This window comes from Arachis duranensis, chromosome 10, assembly GCF_000817695.3.
Source record: "Arachis duranensis cultivar V14167 chromosome 10, aradu.V14167.gnm2.J7QH, whole genome shotgun sequence".
NCBI lineage: Eukaryota > Viridiplantae > Streptophyta > Magnoliopsida > Fabales > Fabaceae > Arachis > Arachis duranensis.
In genome coordinates, this window is record NC_029781.3 from 31,033,974 (window position 1) to 31,058,576 (window position 24,603).

The 24,603-nt window shown below is 36.7% G+C and overlaps 2 protein-coding genes across 2 annotated transcripts; both read left to right on the plus strand.

The window, feature by feature from the left end:
- The first annotated feature begins 17,272 nt into the window (after positions 1-17,272).
- Positions 17,273-17,932, plus strand: LOC110276884 (putative protein FAR1-RELATED SEQUENCE 10). Its single transcript, XM_021133979.1, has one exon. The coding sequence runs from the start codon at positions 17,273-17,275 to the stop codon at positions 17,930-17,932; it is 660 nt and encodes a 219-aa protein (XP_020989638.1).
- A 6-nt stretch (positions 17,933-17,938) lies between these two features.
- On the plus strand, positions 17,939-20,257 carry LOC110276883 (protein FAR-RED IMPAIRED RESPONSE 1-like). The gene is made up of 4 exons (XM_021133978.1): positions 17,939-19,357; positions 19,626-19,933; positions 20,064-20,118; positions 20,222-20,257. Exons 1-4 carry the CDS (start codon positions 17,939-17,941, stop codon positions 20,255-20,257), a joined length of 1,818 nt encoding a protein of 605 aa, XP_020989637.1.
- The last annotated feature ends 4,346 nt before the right edge of the window (positions 20,258-24,603 follow it).

Consider the following 24,603-nt stretch of genomic DNA (forward strand, 5'->3'; position numbering starts at 1 on the left):
AAAAAAAGGAGGACGAACGCCACATAAGAAGGCTAAGTTCATCAATTAAAACGAATGCAAAAATCAAACCACCAAATAAAAATACCATTTTGTATATACAACTCTAATATCCAAATCTTTTGTACTATAATTTATATTAAATAAATAAAATATTTTTTAAATTTAACTTTAATTTACATATTTAATTTAATTCTACAAAATATAAAATTTTAATATTTATTATATACTATCATTAATTTACCGCCGTGCCTATTGCACAAATCTCATTCTAATTATTATAAAATGGGCCTAAAAGGTGTATTATGTCAAATTAACTCTTCAAAATATGGCATATTAATCTTTTTTGGTTTTCAAGACACCAAAAAACTTTTTTGTTATCTGCGAAATGAAAATGGGAGTGAAGTGTGTCAGTCAGGTAATGTTTATGAAAAATAACAGTAAAAAATGGAACTGGCCAGAAAAATATTTTGAATATAATTCGAAATAAATATTTTAAAAATTGGATCATAGATAGTGCTAATGGGTAGAAAGACAAAAAAAATCTTTCATCCTCGTTAAGAATTTGTTTAGGTGAGTTTTAAAAAAATATCTTTTTTAAAATTATATTTTTTTAAAAGATATTAAAAAAATAAAAATAATTTTATGTTAAAATATTTCATATAAAAAAATTTATTTATGAATNCTTTTGAAAAAAGTATTTTTTTCATTTTTTTTAAAAAGATATTTTTTTAATAAACAAAAATTATTTTACATTTGGACTTTGAATAGACTTTCTAAAAGAATTTTTAAGTATTAAAAATATTTTTTGCTTCTGCTTTCTTATAAGGTATAGTTGCCTTTTAAGAAAAGCAAATAATTTGCTTTTTTTAATAAACATAAATTTTTTTTAAAGATGTATCCAAATGTATTTAAAAGGGTTAGGTACGATTTTAGTTCCTAAAATATAGGTTGAAATTTCTTTCGTTCACAACTTTTTTTACATACAAAATTATCCTTAAGGTTTAACGTAGTTTTAAAATCGTTCTTTTAATCTAAATCTTATAATTTTGGGATAAATTACCCAAAACAAAAAATTATAAAATTAAAAAAAAATAGAAAACCATTAATAGAGAAAAAAGGAACCACAAAAAGCCATTAATAGAGCACCACCGCCAATAACACCACAAAATATTCAGTAACAACATAATATTCAAATTCAAGAACAACATCTCTTCTTCTTCATCACAGCATCAACAACAACAACAATGAAATCAGAAGCAAAAACAAAAGAAACATAAATGAAATAGTGGCAACGAGTGTGGAATAGTGACACAACCGTAAAGTGGCGAGCAATGAGGAGAAGTGGCGACATCAAGAAATAGCAGCGACAGCGACTCTGTCTTCTCCACGAAGTCATCTCCACCACACCCGCTCATGGACATGTTTTTCTTCCGCGAACGATTTCAGATCTCCTCTTCTTTCCTTCTTTGGCGGCGATTTCGGAGTATAAAGGCAATGGCGGTAGCACGACGGTTCCAGCGAGCTCGTGCATATTTATTTCAAAAAAAGGGTGTGATGAAGAAGAAGAAAAAGAATAAGGGAATTGTATTTTGGTCCGAAAGACGATTTTAAAAATAAGTTGAATTTTAGGGACGATTTTGTATGCAAAAATAGGTGGAAACCAAAATTTTTTTTGGCTTATACAAAACCAAAATCTTACTTAACCTTATTTAAAATTTAATAAACGTATTTTATTTATGATAAAATGTACTTTTCTTACTCAAATAAGTCAATCCAAACTAACACTTACTTTTACTAGTAAAAAATTTTCAAACATGTTAAAAAAAAATTTATTGAAAAAATATATTTTTTATTAACTTAAATGGCACCTAAACAAGTACTAGAAGGTCTACAATTAGAAGTGGCAAACGGGACAAAATCCGTTGGACCGACCTACGTAACCCGCTAAAAAAGGCAGGTTGGGTTGAAAATTTGAAACCGTCAAACTTAAAAAGTCCGTTTAACTCGCACCGTTGGCGGGCTTTGGCAGACAGGGCGGGCTTTTCCACTGGGCCAAGTGTTTTTTTTGTCATGGCCATTCAAATTTCTATGATGTTATTGCTCTACAAGAGGATGAAGATGATAATTGAATATGTTCTAAGTTATATTTTAGATTATGTTTTATGTTTGATTGATTATAAACGTGAAGATGTTTAATTATATGTTTTGGATAATGTTTATTTTGTTTTGGACAATGTTGATGTTTTAAGTTATATTTTGGATTATGTTTTATGTTTGATTGATTATAAACTTGAATATGTTTAATTATATGTTTTGGACAATGTTTGTTTTGCTTTGTATAATGTTGGTTTTATTATTTTGTTTCAAAAAACTTAGTTTATGATTATATCGGTTACATATTTATAATTATAAAGACTTTAATGTTTGTGAATTTAGAAATTATAAATTTTTTTATTTATTTAAAATTTTAAATTTATTAAAATAATTGTTAAATTATATATATTAATTAATATTTAATGATTTATAAAAAAAAAGATTTTGTCAAGATGAATAACACCATTTTGGTACTAGAAAGATTCTACTTTTAAATAGTACCTGAAGGAAAGAAAAGACACTCTTGGACCTCAAAGATCACAAAAGTTGACAAACATAACTAACATGGAACCTAAACGATCACAAATATTTCACAAACTTCACCAATGTCTTTGGGGGGCCACGAATGTCTTTTTTCATTTAGGAGCTAATTTGTTGAAATTAAAATCTTTTCAGTGACAAAATGGTACCCTTTTCTAAGACTTCAAAACTTTTCTACTTTATTATCTTCTATCACTAACGTCCTAAGTCAGTGTCTTAACACCAGAGTGTATTCTGGTTAATATGTAGGCTTTATTGGAGCTTCTTAAGCATGTGGAAAACCTTCACATCAATCCAAGGATGAAGAACCTCTTTGATATTTGGTCGAAGAATATTGGATCAATGAAGAGTTGGCCAATAGAAGTAAGTTTTAGCAATAACATGTTAAAGCATGTGCATGCTCACACACCCAGACAAAGAATGCCAAGAGTTGTAACTGAAATTGCCATGACTTGTGAGAGTGTATGAATAATTTGAACTGAGGTGTGTCTGTCCTGCAAAAGGTTATAGAGATTTAGATCACCAACTACCTAACCTTTAAGGGTTAATGTGTTCAGCCTTTTATCTCCTTAGGCTTACCATCTGAGTCTCAGAAATACTTGTTTTTCCCAAGCAGAGTTCTTTTAGTTTAGTGCTATTATGCTAATGCTGCATTTTCAACCACTCTTGAAGTTTCTTTCTGATTGTGGCAGTGTTTTTTTCCTTTTTATTTTATTGCACATGCAAGCTAGGTGAGAGCAACGAGGGTTCTAATTGTGTTCTTATTCACATTTTTGTTATGTTACAACTCTTTGGTGGATAAAACTACTTTATCTAGTGCAAACTGTCTCATCAAAATGCTCCACTTAAGTAAATAAAGAGTCCACTTCCATTCTGGTTTGTAACTAACTATATTTTTCAATTTCGGAGATTGTTTATGAATTCATGTTGTCATAATAACATTAAGGCTTCAGTGTGTTATACAATTTCACTTGTGCTGCAGAGCAGATATAGAGTTCATGTGGAGTTCATCTTATTCTGTCTTGTGCATGGCAATACTGAGGATGCGTATCAGCTTGTCATAAGGTATGCATTATTCAATTTTAATGTTTATCCCTCGGATTTTATGAGAAATATCTATTAAATTGTGATCCCATTGCCAAGAATGGAGTGTTGCGTTTCATAACATGTCATTGCTAGATAAGCAGATCAACATGTTTGTGTTAATTCCCATATTTTTAGGGCGTTGCATATTATTATATGAATTTTATGTTGCTCATGATGGTTGATATGTTATTGATTAGCATTACTATTCTAATCCTCTATACATTTTTGAACAAGTCTCATAATTTTCAATTGCTGACTCTGGTGCCTAATTACAATCTATAATAGGATTCTGTGTTTGGGATAAAAGTTTTCTGACCTATTAGAGCAATATGGTAAAATATAAAACACTCGCATTTAGATTGGACAAGATTTTATCATAAAAGGGATGACACATCAGCTTACTGATAATAATATTCCAGGTGATTGAGTGATGCAACTCGTGTTCTAAATTCAGGTTTGTCACTTCCTGTAAACATGTGGATGAGTTATCTCAATGATAATATTCTAGGTGATTGAATGATGCAACTTTTATGCTAAATTAAGATTTGTGACACTCCCTGTAAACATGGAGATGGATTATCACACTTGACCACCCTAAAAATACTGGAAATTATCTGCTACCTATTAAAGTTATCACCTCACAAGAAATTTACAGATTAGAAGTGCAGAAGGAACCTAACCATTCCAATACTCTTAACATTCTTGATCCAACTGATTTTATTTATCATCTACAGTCAATATTTGTATAATTGAAAGTCCTACTGTATTGTTAAGCTTCTATTAATTTGTGAACAAAGTAGAACCCTACTATTATAGTTAAGCTTCTACATGAATAAGCTTCTTTCAAAGAAATGGAACATGGCTCTAATCTGACTTTTGATTTAGTGCCTTGACATATTATTTAATTATTGTTTTCATTGACAATGCATTTTTCTCCTTCATCAATGATCATTTTCAGTTCGAAATTCCATCACCAGGTTTGAGAAAGACAGTGTTGTGGTAGTAAGGGGTTGCTGCTCTAATTTTTTCTTCCACTTATTCTTTTTTATCACATTTTCTCTTTCTCTTTTTCGTTTTTTTTTATTGTTTTCATTTCTCCTGTAGCCTTGAGCAAGAAAAATTTGATGTTGATCCTGTGTCAAAGACAATAATGGGCTTGACACTCTATATGCTGTGGTATTCAGATTCTTCTATCCCCAAAGAATTTCAGTGGAGGGATTTAGACCAGGCTGACTTTCAAGAGTACTCACATAATACAATTGAATCCTTTCTAGTAAACTCCCAAAGTCATTGTGAATCAGACACCTCTGTTTTGAAGGATAAGCATATATCTAGGGATGTTGGGTTCAACAATGGAGATTGATGTTGATCACAGAAGAAAAGCATCACATCAAAACTTATAGCCAGAAGAAGGTTTTCACTCGAAGTCCAAAAAAAATGAAGGAAGTAGAGACTCCTTTTCCCACCGTGAAGGTCTTACACAAGATACCTTAAATGTTATTAGTAAGTTTTTCAATATTTGTTTTCTTATTTTTCTTTTTCCTTCTGTTGTTATTCCTTCCTTTTGGCCATTCTTTTGTTGGAACACATTTATTTGCTAGATCATTCACAATTGGGTCTGTTAGAATGCACATGCTTGCATATTGTTAAGCATTGATTTTCCTGCCTTCCTTTTTGTTTCATATGGAAGATATTTTCATAACCATTACAAGACTAGATTGTTAATGATTATTTTGCACATGATCTTTTATGACAATCTCTGTTCAGTCTTTATATCTGGATACAGCGTTCTTGTTTCACTAGGTGGTGTAAAGTGTCAACTATATGCATCAATCAAACATCGTAATATCCTACCATAAATCAATTTGGAGAAAATTGTCTGTGAACAATTTATTGATAAAATAATGGGATAAGTATGATTTTGGTCCCCAACGTAGGGGTCCAAAATTTTTTTCGTCCCTTGCCTTTTTTTCGCAACAAAATGGTCCTAGAAGTTCCAGTTTGTTTTAAAATCGTCCTTTGCCCCCAAAAATAATTTTTTAATACCAAAATGCCCTTGCTGGTTGGTATTCCTTCCTGCGAAATCATTTTTCCTTCCCGAATCAACGCATTGTCTGAGAATAGGATTGCAGAGTAAAACGTTTGTGTGAAACGATTGTTTGAAACCCTTGGAAGGCTTACTTGCGAGGACTATTCTGCGTTGGTAGCTTGAGAGAGGTTGCCGCTCAACTTTGTGTGGCGTTAACTTGGCTTCGTTCATACAGAAAGCCCTTGGCGAGGTAAGCATTATGTGAATGTAATTTCTCGTTTGTTAATGTGGATTGTGCGATGGTGTATTGAAGGCTAGGGTTTGAACTGATTGTAGTTATTGTTTTTCATAGTTGGTTGTCTAACTCTCTGTGTTGATTAATAGGGTTTTTCGGGGAGGAGATGGCGCTCTTCAACATGCGGGTGCACCATGGTGGGACATTTGGATATGAGAATGGTGCGCTCAAGTACTTGAAGGGGCAATCTACAGTTGTGGAGGACATTGACAGCGATCGGTGGAGTGTGTTTGAGGCATACGAGGAACTGAGACAACTTGGATACCTGAAATCCACCATCGCCGCGTTATGGTATAAAGACCCAACTGTGGATGATTTTGAGAGTCAATTGAAGTTGTTGAGAGGGGACACAGAGGCAATTGAAATGTGTACCATAGCTGGGAGGAGAGGCTTTGTTGATCTGTTTGTGGTGCATGAGGTTGAGGAGGCCGATGGGTTCCCGGAGGTGGGTTTTCTTGACGTGGGGGGAGAAAGGGTAGGTGGTGAGAATGAAGAACCTTTGGGTGGTGGTCTGGATTTAGCGGTGTTCGAAGGGAATGTACAAAAGAGTGATGGAGCTAGGGTTGCTGCTGAAGCCGAATGCGAGAATAAGGACGATGGAGCGGAATTAGGCCAAGAAGGACATGAGGTAGATAGTGACGATGTTACCAGTGGTGAAGATAGTGATGACCCAACATATTTGCCATCTAATGAAGAGGAAAATAGTGTGGAAGACATCCACTTCACTGACAGTGATGAGGTCTACGACTATGAAAGTGGATTCGGTGAAGATAATGCCAAGCCGAAGGACTGTAAAGCATAGAAGGGCAAAAAGGTTGTGACTAGTGATTTGGATGATGAGGATGCAGTTGACAATGATGAATTGGAGCAGGACCATGTAATTGCAGTGCACCTCATATACCCCTGCAGAAGCTGAGGATGATGGCCTAATTACCTCCATCGCAGTGGGAAAATCTTTAGGATATGCATCTGAAAATGTTTTCTTTCTCATGTGTTAATGTTTTGCAAGCAGTGTTTTTACTTTTGGTACTGGATATTTACCTTAAGAACATTACCTTAGTTACATTGGTTTGATTACTGTATTTTGGTATTAAGTGCTTTAGGACACTTGAAGTATTGCATCTCTGTGTTTTGGTATTAATTACGTGTCTTAGGACACTTGAAGTGTTGCATCTCTGTGTTTTGGTACTAGCCATATGTAGAACAAACAGTTTAACTGTGTATGTTTTAAGTAGGCTGCAAATGAAATCTTTGCCATTACTAATTACTGAATTTTCAGATCTTGTATTCAATGATTTTGTGCTTTACTCAAAAATTACATTTACATTATAAAATAACACAACTCCACCATTAAAGAAGGTGATAATTTGGGCAACAATAAAGACTACTTTCCTTCATTAAATCAAACAGTTTCAAACATGCTACACACCTAAACCACTTTAACACCACAAAATACCCTCAAACTCTACCCACACATAACATTCCATACGAAATCATCTATAACCTAGGTGCATTCCATTCGTCTGCTTTAAGTTGTACTGATTCTGCAGAAATAAGAACAAAAACCCCACCCACCCAACAATACAAAGAGCACCAACAAACCAAAGCTTCATCTCCACCTCCTTCAATCTTGCCTTTAATTTTGTTATCTTCCTCCTATTTCTTGCAAATTCAACCTCTTGTTGAACACCTCCAGTTTCCAGATCTACGCATCTGAAGAAATCACAGCCATCCTGAACCTGACAGAAGCAACAGAAACATATGAAGAAATCCCAAATTCTCAGACCCACAATAGCATAATAGGAAGAACACGTTACCTCATAGTATACACAACCCCAAAATTTTCGTCCCGGGCTATCCTTCGTCGATGACGTTCGCAAAATCGGCCTCTCACCATGGCCACAGAGCAACTCCTTCGCATCTAAACGAAAACGTGAGGCTCTTGAGCTCTGGGCAACCATGGACGCCGCTGTCTCCTGAACCCTAGCCGTCAACCTTCAGCAGAAGCTCCCGTCGTTCATCCTCCCTACCCTGCACTTCACATTCATTCAATTTCATTATTTACTCCTTTTATTATTATTTATATTAATTAACATTATCAATATCTGTTAAAACGGTCGTAACGGAAGCTAACGACCATAGGAGTAAAATCGTCCGAGGGACAATTTTAAAACAAACTGAAACCTCTGGGACCATTTTATTGCGAAAAAAAGGCAAGGGACGAAAAAAATTTTGGACCCCTACGTTAGGGACCAAAATCATACTTATCCCTAAAATAATTTACTATCTTAACTTTTGTTCTGAAATAGTTCATATCAATAAAGTGTCCAGTAAGTTATTTTCCAAATTTCAAATAACTTCAAATGAAAACTTATCAGGGAAATTAACTATATATAGGGTTTTGTGTGAATATAAAATCTGCTCAGAAAATGAATATTTCAAATTTTGAGGGGTTGTGTGCGAGAACTGGTATGAGTGGATGGTAGAATATGCTAACAGACTCCACTGCTAGCTCCACACTTTTTGTCAAGTTTCCCTTTCTATTGAAACTATCTCAAGCCCAATTCTCCTCTTTCTGAATATTGTTATATATTCGATTAGTTCAAGGGGATAACTGTAATTGGGGACTGTGAAAGTTAGGCATGCAACACATGGTTGAAGGGTTGTGTAACTGTGCTTAGTTGCCAAAAATTAGTGTGAGGGAAAGATAGACATGGATGATTCTATTTGAACTCGAAATAATGGTTTAGGTTTTTTTAAGTCATATCCTTAACTAGCACATGCACGTCTTCTTTAACATATTAAATTAATCCCTATGACGCTTTCTGCATGAAGTAACATTTGAGATACTGTTCCACTTTTTTACTTTTATTTTTTCATTTCTAGTTGTTGTTGATTGGAGAGTGTGTTGAAGAAGCACTAATTTTGATTGAGAAAAAGTGTAGCAATGCACCATCTGTGCTCCCTATAAGGTGCACATTATATTCTCATTGAATCAGCAATTTCTGAGATAAGCAGGTCCTACTACTAATGTTTTTTACTTGCAAAGTTACTGATGCGAACATTTGCAGATTGAGGGCTACGTTCTTGGAGTGTTCTGATCGAAACAACTCTGACTTGATTGTCACATGTTTGAGGATATGCTAATGAAGGATCCACAAGAAAGTTATCCCTTACCAAAACTTATCAGAATGTACCAAAATGGTATTGTCACTTAAAGTTGCATATTTTATATTTGAAGATTTCGAGATGTAACTTCACCCAAAATTATGCAAGAATTCCATGTTAAATTTATCTTGCCTCTATTGTTATATTCTCTACTCCCATATTAGCATCTTCAAATACAAATAACATGTTGTTTGACTGGATCTTGCACCTTACAGCTAGTTGCTGTGATATAGAAACATTTTTATGTGATAACTTCATTCGTCTTTTGTCATTAACCAATTTCTTCTGTAGTTGCTCAAGATTCAGCTTTTGTCATTAACCAATTTCTTCTGATATTTTGCAGGTGACTATAGACTTGAATCTCTGTTCGAAATGATTGTTTTACGTTTAGATGCTACTAGTTCAGAATACAGTACGTGGAGGATGTTATCTTCATGTTTCTTTAAACTCTATCACTAGAAGATTGTATATCTTCAAACCATCATACTAATGAAGATGGACATAGGTAGGGCTGGAAGTGAGTCAAGCCAGCTCATGAGCCAGCTCGAGCTCGGCTCATTAATAGCTCGATAAGCTAAGCTCGTGAGCTGGTGAGCCAAGCTTGAACCTGGAATTGAGGTCATAAATTAAATGAGTTGAGCTTGATCTTGGATAAGCTCAGCTCATTAGCTTGTGAGCTGGTTTGATTATATATACATATATATATATAAAATAGTAATATATAATTATATATATTAATGATCTTAATTATTTAAAATTTTATATTTATTTATTACATATAATTTTGATGTAGGACATAAATAAAAAATTTATATTTATTGATAGATAAACAATATATAAAATTGTTCTTTTTAAATATTTTTAAAATATATAAGTTACAATTTATTGATATAAAATTATAGATTTTGTATTTATGTTTCTATTATTTGAGCCAACTCGTGAGCTTTCGATAAGTCGAGCTTGAGCTTAAGAAATACACTTGATTGTTAATGAGCCGAGCCGTGAGCCAAGCTCAATTTTGGTGAGCTGAGCTTGAGCTTGGTCTAGCTCGACTCAGCTCGGCTCACTTCCAGCCCTAGAGATAGGCAACATTATTCCTTTAGAAAAATCCCAAGTGTGTTTACACAGGAAATGTCCGGAATTTCTTGGAGGTTTCTGATGGCGGTTTTTGCAAACCACAAAATACCGATAAGTGCACCGGATCGTATCAAGTAATAAACTCAGGTAAGTGAGTGTCGATCCCACGAGGATTAATGAATTAAGCAAGCAATAGTTAATTGATTATTCTAGTCAGACAATCAAAATTTGGGTTTTAAAACATAAACAGCAATGAAATAAAGGCAAGGCAATGAGTAACGTAAGGATAATATGATTGAAAGAGTTAAGGCTTTGGAGATGTTAAAACTTTTGGATTAATATTTTTCACTTTCCACCTTAATCATGTAAAGATATTTTTATGGCAAATTATTAGTAATTAATCACAATTCCTTGGTGATTTAATTTCTCTTTAAACTAATTAATCACTAATCCCTTAGTCAATTATTTAAGAAAAGAGTTGAAGAATGGCCACTGATTTATAAAACCACAAAACTCATAAGAATCTCCGTTGATTTTATGTTATTTATCAATCCAGTTTCAAAAATTAAGAATTATGAGAATCAGTTTTCAAGCATAATTCAATTAATCAACTTTTTCAAGAAGTTAAAAAAATTCAAATCTAAGAAGAATTGTTTGTCAACATATTCAAACCCTTTAAGATGAAGAACGAAAACAAGTCTTAAGAAGTAGTCAATTACATAAATTAAAGGTAGAAAAGCGAATGTATTAAACCATGAAATTAACAGAATTTCTAACCTTAACCGAGAAGAATTAGAAACTCATGTTCTTCAAAGAATCCTTAAGAAATTAAAACTGTAAATTTTAGAAGAAGAGAGAATGAGAGAGGCGAGAGAGAGAGTATACCCCTTCTCTGTGAGTGATCTCACTTATTTATACTAAAATTCCTACTAATTCAAATTCGAATTCAAATTCTAAAACTAATATTATCTTAACGAGAGTGGTTAAGATAACTTCCTAATTTAAATTTAAAAAAACTAAATAATATCTTTTTCTAATTAAAAATAAATTAAATACATGAGACTGTATTGCTGAGGACATGGGGACCACCCTGGGTGAAGGAATTGGCACCAAACTTGAAGTTATGGCGTTTGGTGCCAAGGTTGATTCACGGACTAGTACTAAACGCCAATGTCATGGCGTTTAGCGCCATAATGCCAAAAAAAGTATAAGAATCGGCTTAACCACTTTAATAAAATAATAATTTAATCGCCCAAAATAGGTTTAAAAATATAGAAATGATATCTTAAAAATAAAAATGTGAAATTTGGTTTCAATGAATTTTTCTTAGTTGGAAAATGTATCTGTTGCGAAAATTTTTTGTAAAAATACGTACTGGAGCTTAAGCCAGCAGTACCGGCTCTAGTTTGCCTGGTACCATGTATTTTGGAAAAATTAAATTTACTGTTTTGAAAGGAAAAAATAATTTAGAATAAAAAACCGGACAATAATCTTAAAGGTTTTAGCCCAAAGTGGGCCAAACAGGTTAAAACCGCTAACGAGTTGGACCGGGCCCAAACCGGACCCAAGGTCCAACATATATATGTGTGTTTAATGAGCTTTAAGCTCATTTTAATGGGAAGAGAGAGAGAGAGAGCTCGGATAGGTGATGGTAGGGCGGGTGAAATTCCATTGTCACTATTCATCATCACCTTTTGAGAGCCATAACTTGAGCTACAGAGCTCCGATTGACGAGCCGTTTGCAACCACGCAAAGATCTTGATGAGCTCTTCGCTTTTATTTAGGCTTTGCTGGTAAGAACTCGAAACTCACACTCCAGTTTTCATCCCTTATATTTCTGCATTTTTTGGTTTGGTTTTTGAATAGATTTTGTGATTTTGTTTGTTTAGGGGTGATCTAGCATTGGAATATTGTTGGATTTTGTCCCTAATCTCGTTGGGTAAGGTAAGGTTTTACTAATTCCTTGTTCTTAGTTGTTTTGTGAATTCTAGGTTTGATGTTTGTATGTTATATGATGTTAGATTGAGTTTTGGTGTTTGTTGGAGTTGGTTTGAGGCTTTGGATCGAGCTTGGTGGCTTCGTTTTGGTGTTTGGTGCATTTTGGGAATTAGACAAGGTATGGTTTCGGTTTCTTTTATGTAATATGTATTGTTTCTAGACACTTAGGCTAGTGGATCATATGATAGATTTGAACTTGATTGTTGATAATTGTGATGTATAATAATTTTGATGATTATGATGATGTTGGTGAATGATGATGTTGAATAATGAGGATTGTGTGAAAGGATAATAACTATGATGTTGAATATTGAGATTGAAGTTGAATAATGCTAATTATGAAGATTGGTAATGATAGAATGATATTTGATGAGTGTGTTGGTTGAGAAATGGTTTTAGTATGAGAAAGTTGATGACTGGGGTTGAGAATTATGAGGATAGTGTATTGTAAGTGGAAATGTGGTAAGAGTGGTGAATTGAGACAAAATGGTAAGTGGTTGTGTGTGGTGTGTCTTATGATGATTGGGTATATTTTGGTTTGGTTTGGTTGTGAAATTTGGAAGTTTGAGAACCTAGTTAATTTTTGGTAAAAACCGGTTTTTGGTGAACTTTGACGGATCATAACTTGAGCCTCAATTTTTGAAATTGATTAAAATTTTATTGAATTAAAGTTTATCTAAAGATATTTAAATTGATATAAAGTTTGATGAAAATGAATTTTTGTAGAGAAAGTTATGAACATTTAACGTTTGGTGTTTAAAACTGAAATTCTGCAGCATTTAATTTCTGGGTCTGATGCAGCATGCGTACGTGACCACCTGCACGCGACGCGACCAACCCTTTTGAGTTTGGTATCTTGCGTACGCGAGCAAAGGAAAATGCACCCACGCATACACGTGACCTTTCAATAATGCACTCCTACGCATATGTGTGGCTTACACGTATGCATGACTCCCATTTTGCTGAACATGTGTTTTCTTTATTTTTAAGGATTCTCTAACTTTCCAAACTTCCTCCCAATGATATTTAAGAGTACTATCTAGTAATTAGGCCCTAAGATTAATATAGATGAGTTAGTGAATTAAAGTAGAAATTTATGTATGAGTTTAGAAAATGGTGGATTAGGCTTGGTATGTCAGTTGGGTGGTTTTGTCTTGTGAACTAATAGGGAGCCGGGTTGATGATGAACATGAGATATTGATGTTGGATGATGAGATGGAACTTGAAAATGAATGCTTATGGCTAATGAGGTTGAGTATGTGATTGTGACATGCTTTGTTATGGTAATTCGCTATGCTCCTCGGGCAAGGGTTGTGGTAGTCTCCCGCTTGTCGAGGTATTGATGTCGTCGTAGGGGCTGTGTCAGTCTTCCGCCTACGTTCGGATATAAGGGTTAAAGCTGGGCTTCCCACTCGTATTTTCTCACTCATGGAGAAGGTGGTAGGGCATTTATCCCTCGGAATTATTCCTCTTGAGCATGCATTTTCTCTCTGGTTGCAAGGTGGTAGGGCACTAACCCACGGAATCATGCGGCATTCAGAGGAAGGTGGTAGGACACTCTCCATCGAAACGTTTTCCTCTCAAAGGAGTGGGTGGTAGGGCACTCATCCCACGGAATTATTCCTCCTGAGTATGCGCAACAGAGAGACTAATTCGGGAGTTTCCGTCCGAATTTTGTGTCGGGTTTGGCACTATAACTGACATGTGATATCACAGCCAATAGGACAGACATTCATCATATGTATCTTATATATGCTTGCTTGCTTTGATTACTTGCGGTTTGCCTAAATGTATAACATGCCTACTTGCTTCTTGAATTACTTGCTATATTTGAATATTAACTATATATTACTTACTTGCATTATTTGTGATTTGTCTGGTGCTGAGGAGGTTAGGTAGGCGGTGGCAAAGGAATCGCACGGAGGGTAGGTTGGCGAAGGCTGTGGGACAATGGTAACTAGTTTTAGTTAGAAATCCCCTATGTTTAGATAACCCTTGTTTATTGTTTATGGTTTAAGTTATTTATTTTTGACAAGCATGGATATCTGTTTGGTATGAAGTTATAGGATTGCCTTCGGCATCTCAAAACCTTATATCTTACATATTGGGCACTGTTACCATACTGAGAACCTCCAGTTCTCATTCCATACTTTGTTGTTGTTTTTCAGATGCAGGTCGTAACCCACCTCGGTGAGTTACGGGATGGTGACAGAGCAGAGGATCTTTTGTTATCTTTTTGGTATTTTTGATTATTTTGCTCTAGTACTTTTTCTCACCTTTCTGTTTTAGACTTTATGGCCTTAGAGGCTTGATTTGAGAGATAAGTTGTATAAGCTGTTTTAAACTTCAAAAACTCTGTTGTGTTCAGTTTGACTAGCCGTCCTAAACTCTGTAGGCTGTAACTAGTTCTCTTCTTGGTATTTCATACTTATATATGTATATCTTGTTAACTTGATTATTGCCTTGTGTCTCCTGGAGCTATTTACAAGGTTTATAAGTATTATGTCTTGTCTTATTCGTGCTTAAGCGTTTAGTTATCGTGTGTGAACGCTTCGCGTTTTGTATTTTCGCTTTACGTGACTTTGAGCTTTATTCCTTCATCGGACTTCTAGTAATATATATATATATTGGACATATATTATATATTATAAGCTTTAGAACTGTCGTGGCATTTTGTTATTTTTCGCCTTACGGCTAGAGGTAACGCTTAGGGTAACGGGGTGTTACAGAAAGTATGACTCTATATCGTTGGAAGGCTCTGGAAGTTGGCTTTCTAATGCCACTGAAATCGCATTATTTGAACCTCTGTAGCTCAAGTTATACTTGTTAGAGTATGAAAAGGTATGGGTTGACAGCATCCACGAATTTTCTTTGTATTTGTCTTTAATTCTTGGTTTTTCCTTGAGCTTTTGCTTTCTTTTCCTAAAGTTTTTCTAGAAGAATCATGAAGCCAAAAAATTAAAATACTTATAAAATAATCTTGAAAATCATATAATTACCAAACAAAAATAAAAAATTTTCTATAAAAAATACCTAAAAAAAGTATTTAAGATGTTCATGCATCAGCCGTAGGAGCTGGCTACTAAGTAGTACTAACACATTTCAGCCATAGACATCTTAATTCAGATGTTGAAGGTTAAACTTTGCTTTTAATTAAGATCATTATTAATTTATTGTATTATGAGTTTAATTTGATATGACTTTTAGTGTAAAGTGTTTAATAATTTATTTTTATCGAATTAGATGCTTATATTTATATGATTTTTTATATGACATGTGGTTTGAAGGTTAGACTTTTGATTTTAATTACGATCATTATCAATTTATCATACTACGAGTTTTTTATATGACTTGCGGTGTAAAAGTGTTTAATAATTTACTATTATCCAATTTGATGCTTATGTTTATATGATTTTTGACATAACTTGTGCTTTAACTCAATTACTTTTGCTGACGTGACCACACAAAATTTAATATTTGTGTAAAATATTTTTACCGTAAAAGAACTTAAAAATTAAGACAAAGTCTTTGGTATAGACACCAAGATAGTATCTACATGTGTAGATAATGGGTGACAAACTGTGGCAATGACATGTGGCATATGGAGGAGACAAAGTGATCAGGCCTTAACAGGAGTTGCAGGAAAAGCTGATGGGAGCACGTGAGGGAAGGGCTTTGGTTAGATGGGGTAATTAGGTGTTAAAACAATTAATCAGTTTTTGCTTATTAGGGCCCAAGCCTTGTGGCCCGTTTTTGTTGTTGGACAAAAATATATTGATTTTTTTTTAATCTGTTAACAAAAAAAAGGACCCAGGTAAACCTCAAACCTCCCTCGTGACCCAACCCCCTAACCTTGTTCCCTGAAACAATCATTCATACACGTACAGGAGAAAGCAGAGTGAAAGAAACCCCGACGGTGTTGACCTCCGCCTAGCCCTGCATGGTCGCCGACTGACGTAGGTCCTCGGCGCCGACGCCGTCCAAGGTCCCAAGCACCGCAGCTTCTTCCTCCATCCTCGCCGCCTAACCCAGATCCTGCATCATCACCGCCTGACCCAGTAAGTCGGGAGGTCCTCGCCGGGTCTTCATCTTTGCTGGCTTCTCGGCACGGACCCAGGTTAGTGGCTTATCGTCCTCATCTTCACTGAGGGTGTGGTATTCTTGTTGAATTTTTGATTCTTTTTTTCTTCAAGTCTTCTTCGGTTTTGCCTTGCATTTTTGTTCTGAAGTTCGATTCTTGGATTCTTATTCTTCGATATTCGGTTGGGTCTTGGTTTGAAGATTGATTCCGTCTGTTATTTGCAATATTAGTACTGTGGAAATTTATATGTATGGTTGCTATGGGTGAAAACTCACTCTGTTAGGCGGAGTTTACACTGTAAGGTTGCTAATGGCAGAAGCTTACTCTTATGCTAATGGTAGAAATTTGTATATTGTTGAATGCTATAAGCAGAATTTGAATGTCTCTGAAGTGCCTGGATTATTGGATTTGAATGTCTCTGATTCATTGAGTATTGAGTTGTGTTTTTGATATGAAATTTGTGATAAAAGATAACTGACTTCTCGTGATTATGAAATTTGTGTTTTCCCTCAAGTTAATTTTGGTTAATGTGATTTAATTGGGGTTTAGGGCAGGAACCGAAGAGGTTTTTTTAATTGGATTTGGAAGGTGGAATTTGGTTGACTTTTGGTTTAATTTGGTAACAGTGTTTATGATTGGGTTTATCTGGTTTTCATTCTTTTTGAAGTTGGTAATAGTGTGATTTCCCTTTGCTGTTTTGTAGTGTTTGTTGCCGAATGATGGTTGTTCTCTCTTGCCTCTGTTTAGTAATCTTTATTGAAATTATGTACATGTTCAATGCATAGAGGTTAAGGCTGTTGTGGTTCTCTGTTTGTTAAATTGTTGTTGTGTAGAGGCTAAGGCTGTGTATGAATATAGCAGAAAAAAGTTATTATTTAAAAAACCAACTATTACAACTTAATAGATGGAGTGCTATGGTGGGATGGGCAAGACAAACGGTTTGTCTCCAGATGAAAGTGAAAACGAGTTATGCCTTTCAAACAACAACGTTGTTGACAAGAATGACTTAAGAAAGGTTGAGTTGTTGTCGGATGAAGATGGTCGTGAATATGGTTACATGACTGGGTTGACTGCAGAGGACATAATGAAAAAGGTGTTTCAAAGTGAAGAGCATGCATATGAGTTTTATGGTAGGTTAGGGAAATGCAACGGATTTGGGGTCCGTAAGGGAGACTATGCAAAGGATGAAGATGGGAGTGTAGTGAGAAGGAGGTTCTTCTGTAATCGGGCTGGCCTAAGGGATGGAAAACACTACAACAAGCTAGACAGGAAGAGATGCCATAGGCCTGAGACACGCACGAATTGCCAGGCCCTGATGTCTGTATACCTTGATAAGGGTAGCTCGGTTTGGAAGGTTCGGAAAGTAATCCTCGTGCATAACCACGAGTTGATACCGACGGGAATGGTTCATATGATCCGAAGTTTCCGGGCGATATCGGATTCTGCAAAGGCCCACATGGATGGAATGCATACGTATGGGTTTCCGACATCTAAGATATTGGGGTACATGGCTGGGATTGCGGGTGGTTATTCTTCTTTGGGTTTTACCAAGAAAGACGCATAAAACTATATGGATCGGTCGAAGCGTGCAAAGGTGGTTGATGGAGACATGAACGCTGCTATAGTATACCTGGAAGGCAAGGCAGCTGCTGATCCCATGTCTATGGCCCGGTACAATTTGACTGAAGAAGGTATGTTGGGAAACATGTTCTGGGCAGATGGTCCTAGCAGAGTTGATTTTCAACACTTTGGAGATGTAGTTGCATTCGATTCGACGTATAAGAAGAACAAGTACAATAGACCCCTTGTCATATTCTTAGGTTCAAACAATCACAAGCAAACAACAATTTTTGGTTTCGGTTTGGTTTTAGATGAGACAATCAGTTCATACAAGTGGATGTTGGAGAACTTGTTAGAAGTCATGTGTGGGAAGCTACCCTCTGTAGTCGTTACCGATGGAGATGAATCAATGATTGCTGCAGTTAGGGAGGTGTTGCCCCGGGCAACCCATAGGTTGTGTGCATGGCATCTGCAGAAGAATGTGACCTCGAACAGCAACGAGCAGATGTTCCGTGATGTCTTTGCCAAGTGGTTGTATGCTGACATGGAGGTTGAAGAGTTTGAGTGTGAATGGGCACAGGTTGCTGAACAGTATGGGTTACTTAATAAGTATTGGGCGTTACAATTGTATGAAAAGAGGAAGATGTGGGCAAATGCGTACTTGCGTCGCAAGTTTTGCGCTGGGTTTCACACGATGTCTCGGTGTGAGGGCATCAATTCCCATCTAAAAAAATTTCTGTCGTCTAGGCACACTATTCTAGAGCTTGTGCAAAACCTGGAGCTACTAGTACGGGAGTACCAGAACAATGAGCTGGTTGCACAGTTCAGTTCAATTTACGGTGTTCCCGTTATGACGACCCGTCTTGATCCCATCGAACAGTTTGCTGCATCGGTGTACACGAAGGTCATATTCATGCAAGTGAAGAAGGAGATTGAGTCTATCTCGATCATTAACTTCGTAAGCAAACGAAGGGTCTCAACAACCATGGTGTACACGATTGAGGAGTATGGATTCCCCGGGCAGAATGTGGTGGCATTGTACGATCCAAAAAGGGGTAGGTTGGTATGTCGATGTGGATTTTGGGAGAAAGAAGGTTTTCCTTGCAGGCATATGTTTTTTGTCATGAAGCACGAACACATAAAAAGAATTCCCGAAAGCTTGATTTTGAGACGATGGAGGAAGGATGTGAAGACAGTCAACGAATACACTGAGAAGACGGGACTAGAGGATGAGCGGGGTTTCTTGTTGAGACATGGAGCCCTGCATGCCGCTTCGCAGTGGATGTTGTTCGTCGGATCAAAAAACGACGATTTGTATAAGAAATGCATGAGCGGGATCAGGCAGATCTGCTATGATCTAGAAGCCCGCAGCGGCAATGACACGATGGATAGGAGTTCGAATGCTGCCGGTGCTGTTCGGGATCCAACCGTTGTGCGCACCAAAAGGGCACCCAGCACACGGGGACACAAAGGTAAAAAAAGAAAGTGCACGAGATGCAGGAAAACCGGGCACACAAAGCGGAGGTGCACGGAACCACAAAAAATGTCAACCTCGACACGATATAAACACTGTCCGAAGAAGGAAACGAGAGTTAGCAAACTCGAGGCAAACACTTGGTTGCAAACCCTATATTCACTACTTAATTAGTTTTACCTCATTAAGTAAGCAATTTTATATCAATTTTGTTGTCATGTAGGTTGTTTCTCTGCACTTTGACATGCACGCTGATCAAGGCAAACGGTTAGAAGAGGAAGATCATTGTCGTAGTGAGCAAGATGGCGGAGCTAACGACACATGGGACCATGTAATAGGCACGGCGCAAAGCCAAACCAGGAACATGCGCGGAGTGGGTAACACCGTCGACTGGAACATAGAGGTAATCGACTTGTGGCTTGGTAATCTCCCTTTTGATTGTTCCTCGTGTTCTGATTTCTCCATCCATAGAACATGCTTTGTGGCAGATATTGTGTTTGGGAATTTCTTGATATTTTATTTCATGGCGCTGTTTGTATTATGAGTTTATTGGTATGGAACTTGCAAATTAGCTGCATGTACTTGATTTTGTTATAGTCATCGTGGAGTAGAAGTAATTACTGTGATTCATTGATCTTCGGTGACTTTGGATTAATGTCAGGTTCTTCGTTGTAGGTGTTGGAAATATTGCGGTTGTTACAAGATCGCTGTTGAAGGTATCGAGCACATGGTGTTCTTTGTATGGATGGAAAAATGTTTTATACGTTACCAACTTTTTAATGGTTCTAAATTTCCTTTGTTTGTATTCCGTTAATCTAGCTGATGCCCGGAATCGAGCAGCTGCATCCAAGTTAGAATGAAAAGTAAATTATGGTGTTGTTATACCTAAATATATTGGATGAAATACTTTTGCAGTTGAAAGACAGCAGCATCTCTATTTGTTAGCCACGCAATTTATAAATTTATTTCAATTTTCCTGTTCCCACTTTTCATTGCATTTTAAGGCTAAAGAAATATTATTTGATGATTTACAATCTCTCAGGTCCAGGAATTTGTATCTTCGGGCATTGCCAGCGCAATGTAACCCATCGAGAGAAATATAAGTTTTCATGCATTTGTCTCAACCATGAACATGGATGCAGTGAAGTTAAGTTCGCCCAGTTGGAGTATTACAATTTCACGTTCATTTAGAAATCTTTTCTTATTGTACTAGTAAACATTTTTCGAGTGTTAGTTAATTCCAATTTTCGAGTATAAGTTATTTCAATTATTGATATGACATGTGTTTTATAAGTTTGGTTTACAAGATATTCCTAATTGGATACCAAGATCTTGTATAGGTAAAAAATGTTATAGAGTAATTCAAAGGTTTTTTACTAAGTAAAAAACAACGACAATTAAAAATTTTAAAAACTTTAGTTGCATATTGTCTTGAAAGAGAATTAGTTAAGTTTATTAGTTCTAACATGTAACATATACAATTAAAAGTTCAACGATAATCCAAAAGTTTGATATATTTATAAAGACTAACATAATTAATGCTTAACTAAATTAGATATCCCGGCTAGACTTCAAGGGGTGTTGTGTAAAAGGTTTCATTGATATTAGTCAAAGCATGTGATTTAAAATCCATCACAATTTAGGAACCCTTCTAATGGGTTCAGGCCATCAGTGTGGCACATCTTTTCAATTTAATTACCAATTTTGGTAGCCCAAAATAAAATACCCCTAAACTGCATGCAACATAACAAAACCAAAAGGTTGCATGCAATGATAGAAGGAATATTTGGAATCACAATAACACGTCAGGAGAACGAAGTTCGTCCCCACCCATGAGGAGTTTTCCAAAAAATCACAATCCTCAACTATGTTAACTTAGATGGTTAGGCTTTAGCTGCTCATGCTGCCGGCTGCTGCATCCTCTTGTCCGCCATCCTTTGCGTCACACACATCACTGTCGAAGTAGCTCTTCACGGAGTTATCCCAAAAATATCCAGCCTTCTGACATACCTCCTCCCTCTTAGGGTTCGACTTCGACATAACCAGATCCACGGCCAACCTCATCCGAGTTTCATCATCAACCCTCTACAAACAATAAAATGAGCCACTGTGTTATTTCCATACAGGTTCAAAGCTTTAGGGCTTTTCCAAAACATATTGCATCACAGAATGAAATCTAAGTCACAAGATCACATGAACCCACGCAATAGTGGACAGGAAGCAAAATGCAGTCCGGTTAAAAGAACACCTATACATACCTCCAAGTCAAAGAATCCCCAAAGGTGTGACAGCTCCATCCATTGGGCAACCCATATGCCACAATCATTGGAGTTTGGTGCTTGTTGACCCGTCGCAGGCTCTAAAAACTTGAAATTCGTGACTTGTGGTGGTTTGATTTCTGGCCTCTCATAGAACTTTCCTTCTCGCAGTAATTGTTGAATGTACCTGGCCTGCAATGCCAAATAGGCATGAGAGTCAAGTATAGTAAAATTAAAGGTTGCTGGTCATCTTTATTAAGTATCACAAGAGGGATTGTGACACGGTCAAAATACCACAAAATACATCTGGTTGATCCTGGCGGCACGCGTGTTTTGTGACTTGAGAGAGTCTAGATAAATCAGGGATTCATTCTGGATATCGATAATCATTAGATACCAATGACGATTTAAGTGCATCGGTACAAAGATCTGCGGGAAAAAAATATTTTAACATTTGGCAGGGACATCTATAGATGGATGAAACCACAACTCCATAGTCCTTTGGAATACAGGGGTATACCTTCATGAGATCATCAGCCCGGCCCATGTAGTATTCTCTGATGAAGGACAATGTCTCCTGGCAGAATGCGACAGGGTTCAGGGCCACCTGCTGCAATATCAATGTTGTCCGTTAGTTTTCATATTGGCACTCATGATTACAATATACATAAGAGAAGTTGAAGTTGTGGGTAAAGGGTTGCTAAAACATCGTTTAAAAACTTAATATAGTCCAGCATGGTTAAAATAAATTCGAGCGGACAGATGCCATGTTTCGGGGTTGAGGCAACATACTGCAAATGTCGTTGGAAGCCACCAGATGCGCCTATCTGCTCGCTCATCAGTCAACATAGTAGCCAGCAGAGTCAGCACCTGCACATAGCGTCACAGGTGACGTACAAAGTTATTGTCAAAACAAAGCTTATGAATACAACTGATTAAACTAAGACAAGTAACAGTGAGCCGACTAAATAGTAGTTCAGAATACTTTACATCGTCCACAACTTTCTCTCCAGGTCGCAACATCCACAAAGCTTGCCTGTCTCCCTGGCAGTGTTCATTGGGGATCAGCACCTCCCTGCAAGGTTCCATCAAGTTAAATTGGAATCAAAGAAACAAAACCGTAGCAAAGAATAGTTGGAAAATATAGCAGCTAAGTAAAAGGGAATATATTTATTGGGACTTCAACGTAAAACTAGGAATGTGTGAAATACATTACAACAAATTATTCATGCTGGTTATTTATAATGCATGGTTTTGGTAATTATTATATGGCAAGTAGTTTTCCGTTGGACTTGATGAATCTTTTATTTTTTAATGGACTTGGAAATTTGAATGGAATGGATCAACCAAAATTCTAATTTTTTTGGGCTGCAGTATATGTAGTTTGAAAACGGGCCTAAGGCCTTCCTTTAATTTTCCATTTCTTACAGAACTTGAATTTTTGGTGGGCTAAACATGCATGCTTCTTTGAGTTTGCCACAAATCGAAAAAAAAATGGGTTTGGGGGGTTGGGGAGCAGCTGTACTAAACCATTTGGGATTGAGCAAAAAAGGGAAAACTTTGGTGAGTAGCCATGCACAAAGATATGGATGTTACCAACTAATAAAACCTTCATGTAATTAGCCAATAAGAAATACACAGTGCTAAACAGATGGCTTATTATGATACTTCATGAAAGACTCAAATTAATGACCAGTTTGAGGAATGAAATCACGAAGTTAACATGCATACGGTGATGGCTAAAGCACCTTTACAAACCACAAGGAAATGCAAGTAACAAGTGCAAAAATCAAACTTTTAAGGTAAGTTGAAGAATGAGGGAACGTACTTCATCGACAACTTCCGACCGAAGACGTACGCAGCGACCGCTAACTCAACAGTCATAAAGTTGACACCGGCGGGAGGGCAGAACACAACCTCAATACACTGCATAGGTTTCGGGCATGATATTTTATTTCTGCCACTCACAAATGTCGTGTAAAGAACACAAACGCGGAACCAAGGAAGGTTATACGACTTACGTGCGGGAGGTCTCCACCGTCCATGAAGCCCGGTGCACCAACTCGATAAAAGAGAGGGACTTCCTTACCAGCGTTGGCGCGAATGGGGTATGGACTGGAATCATTGCCAGAAACGAACTCTAGCCGCCGCTACAGAAAAAAATTTCAAATGATTTCGGGAAACAAAGAAGCATCAGCTCGTGATAAAAAAAATACATGTTAAGAACCTCTAAATAATACAGTGTTCATGTGAGAGACCATCAGTGAAGAGCTTGCAGCATTGCTACCTTAAGTGGTTGTTGCTTCACAGTGCTAGACTGTGCTACTGGCCTTGTACAGTTGTTGTTGTCAGTATTTCCTACAAGGTTGGGATTTGTGTTTACAGCATTCATCCCAGCACCGATCTTCGCTATTATAGCATCGACATTGTTGGTTAAATCCACCTCGTCGACATCGTCTGAGGCCAGCTTCAGCTTTCGGTGCCACTCCATCTTTTGCTTCTTTGCATCGTGAACAGGAACACCTTTAGTTGAACCATACCTCTCCTGGTGCGTTAGGGGCCTTTCTCGTCCTTTTGCATATTCCGACCACAGTATCTCCAGTAGGGTTCCGTGACCGTCAACCGTACGCTTAAGCTTCTTAATCTCCTCTGCCTGGGTCTCAACTATAGACCTAGTTGCTCCATCAGATCTGAGCAAAATCTGGAAACCCAAAGAAAACAAATGTCATACAAAAAAATATACACACTGATGAAAGATAAAATCAACAACAGAGGTCCATTTGTAAATGATCCTTATGCAACCCACCTCACGAACTTTGTTGAAGACGTCGACGACAAGATCATCTGATGTGGAAAATGCCTCCTCGGTCACAGCCGGCATCTGCTTTGTGTCTTCCACACCGGAGTCATCTTTCGAGGTCACAAGAGGAGCCCCAACCTTCT

Coding starts and splice junctions, on each gene's coding strand:
- LOC110276883 (XM_021133978.1), top strand. CDS start 17,939: ATGGATCGGTCGAAGCGTGCAAAGGTGGTTGATGGAGACATGAACGCT. Junction 19,358..19,625: donor GTGCTGTTCGGGATCCAACC/GTTGTGCGCACC, acceptor GTTGTCATGTAG/GTTGTTTCTCTGCACTTTGA. Junction 20,119..20,221: donor TTACAAGATCGCTGTTGAAG/GTATCGAGCACA, acceptor CCGTTAATCTAG/CTGATGCCCGGAATCGAGCA.
- LOC110276884 (XM_021133979.1), top strand. CDS start 17,273: ATGGAGTGCTATGGTGGGATGGGCAAGACAAACGGTTTGTCTCCAGAT.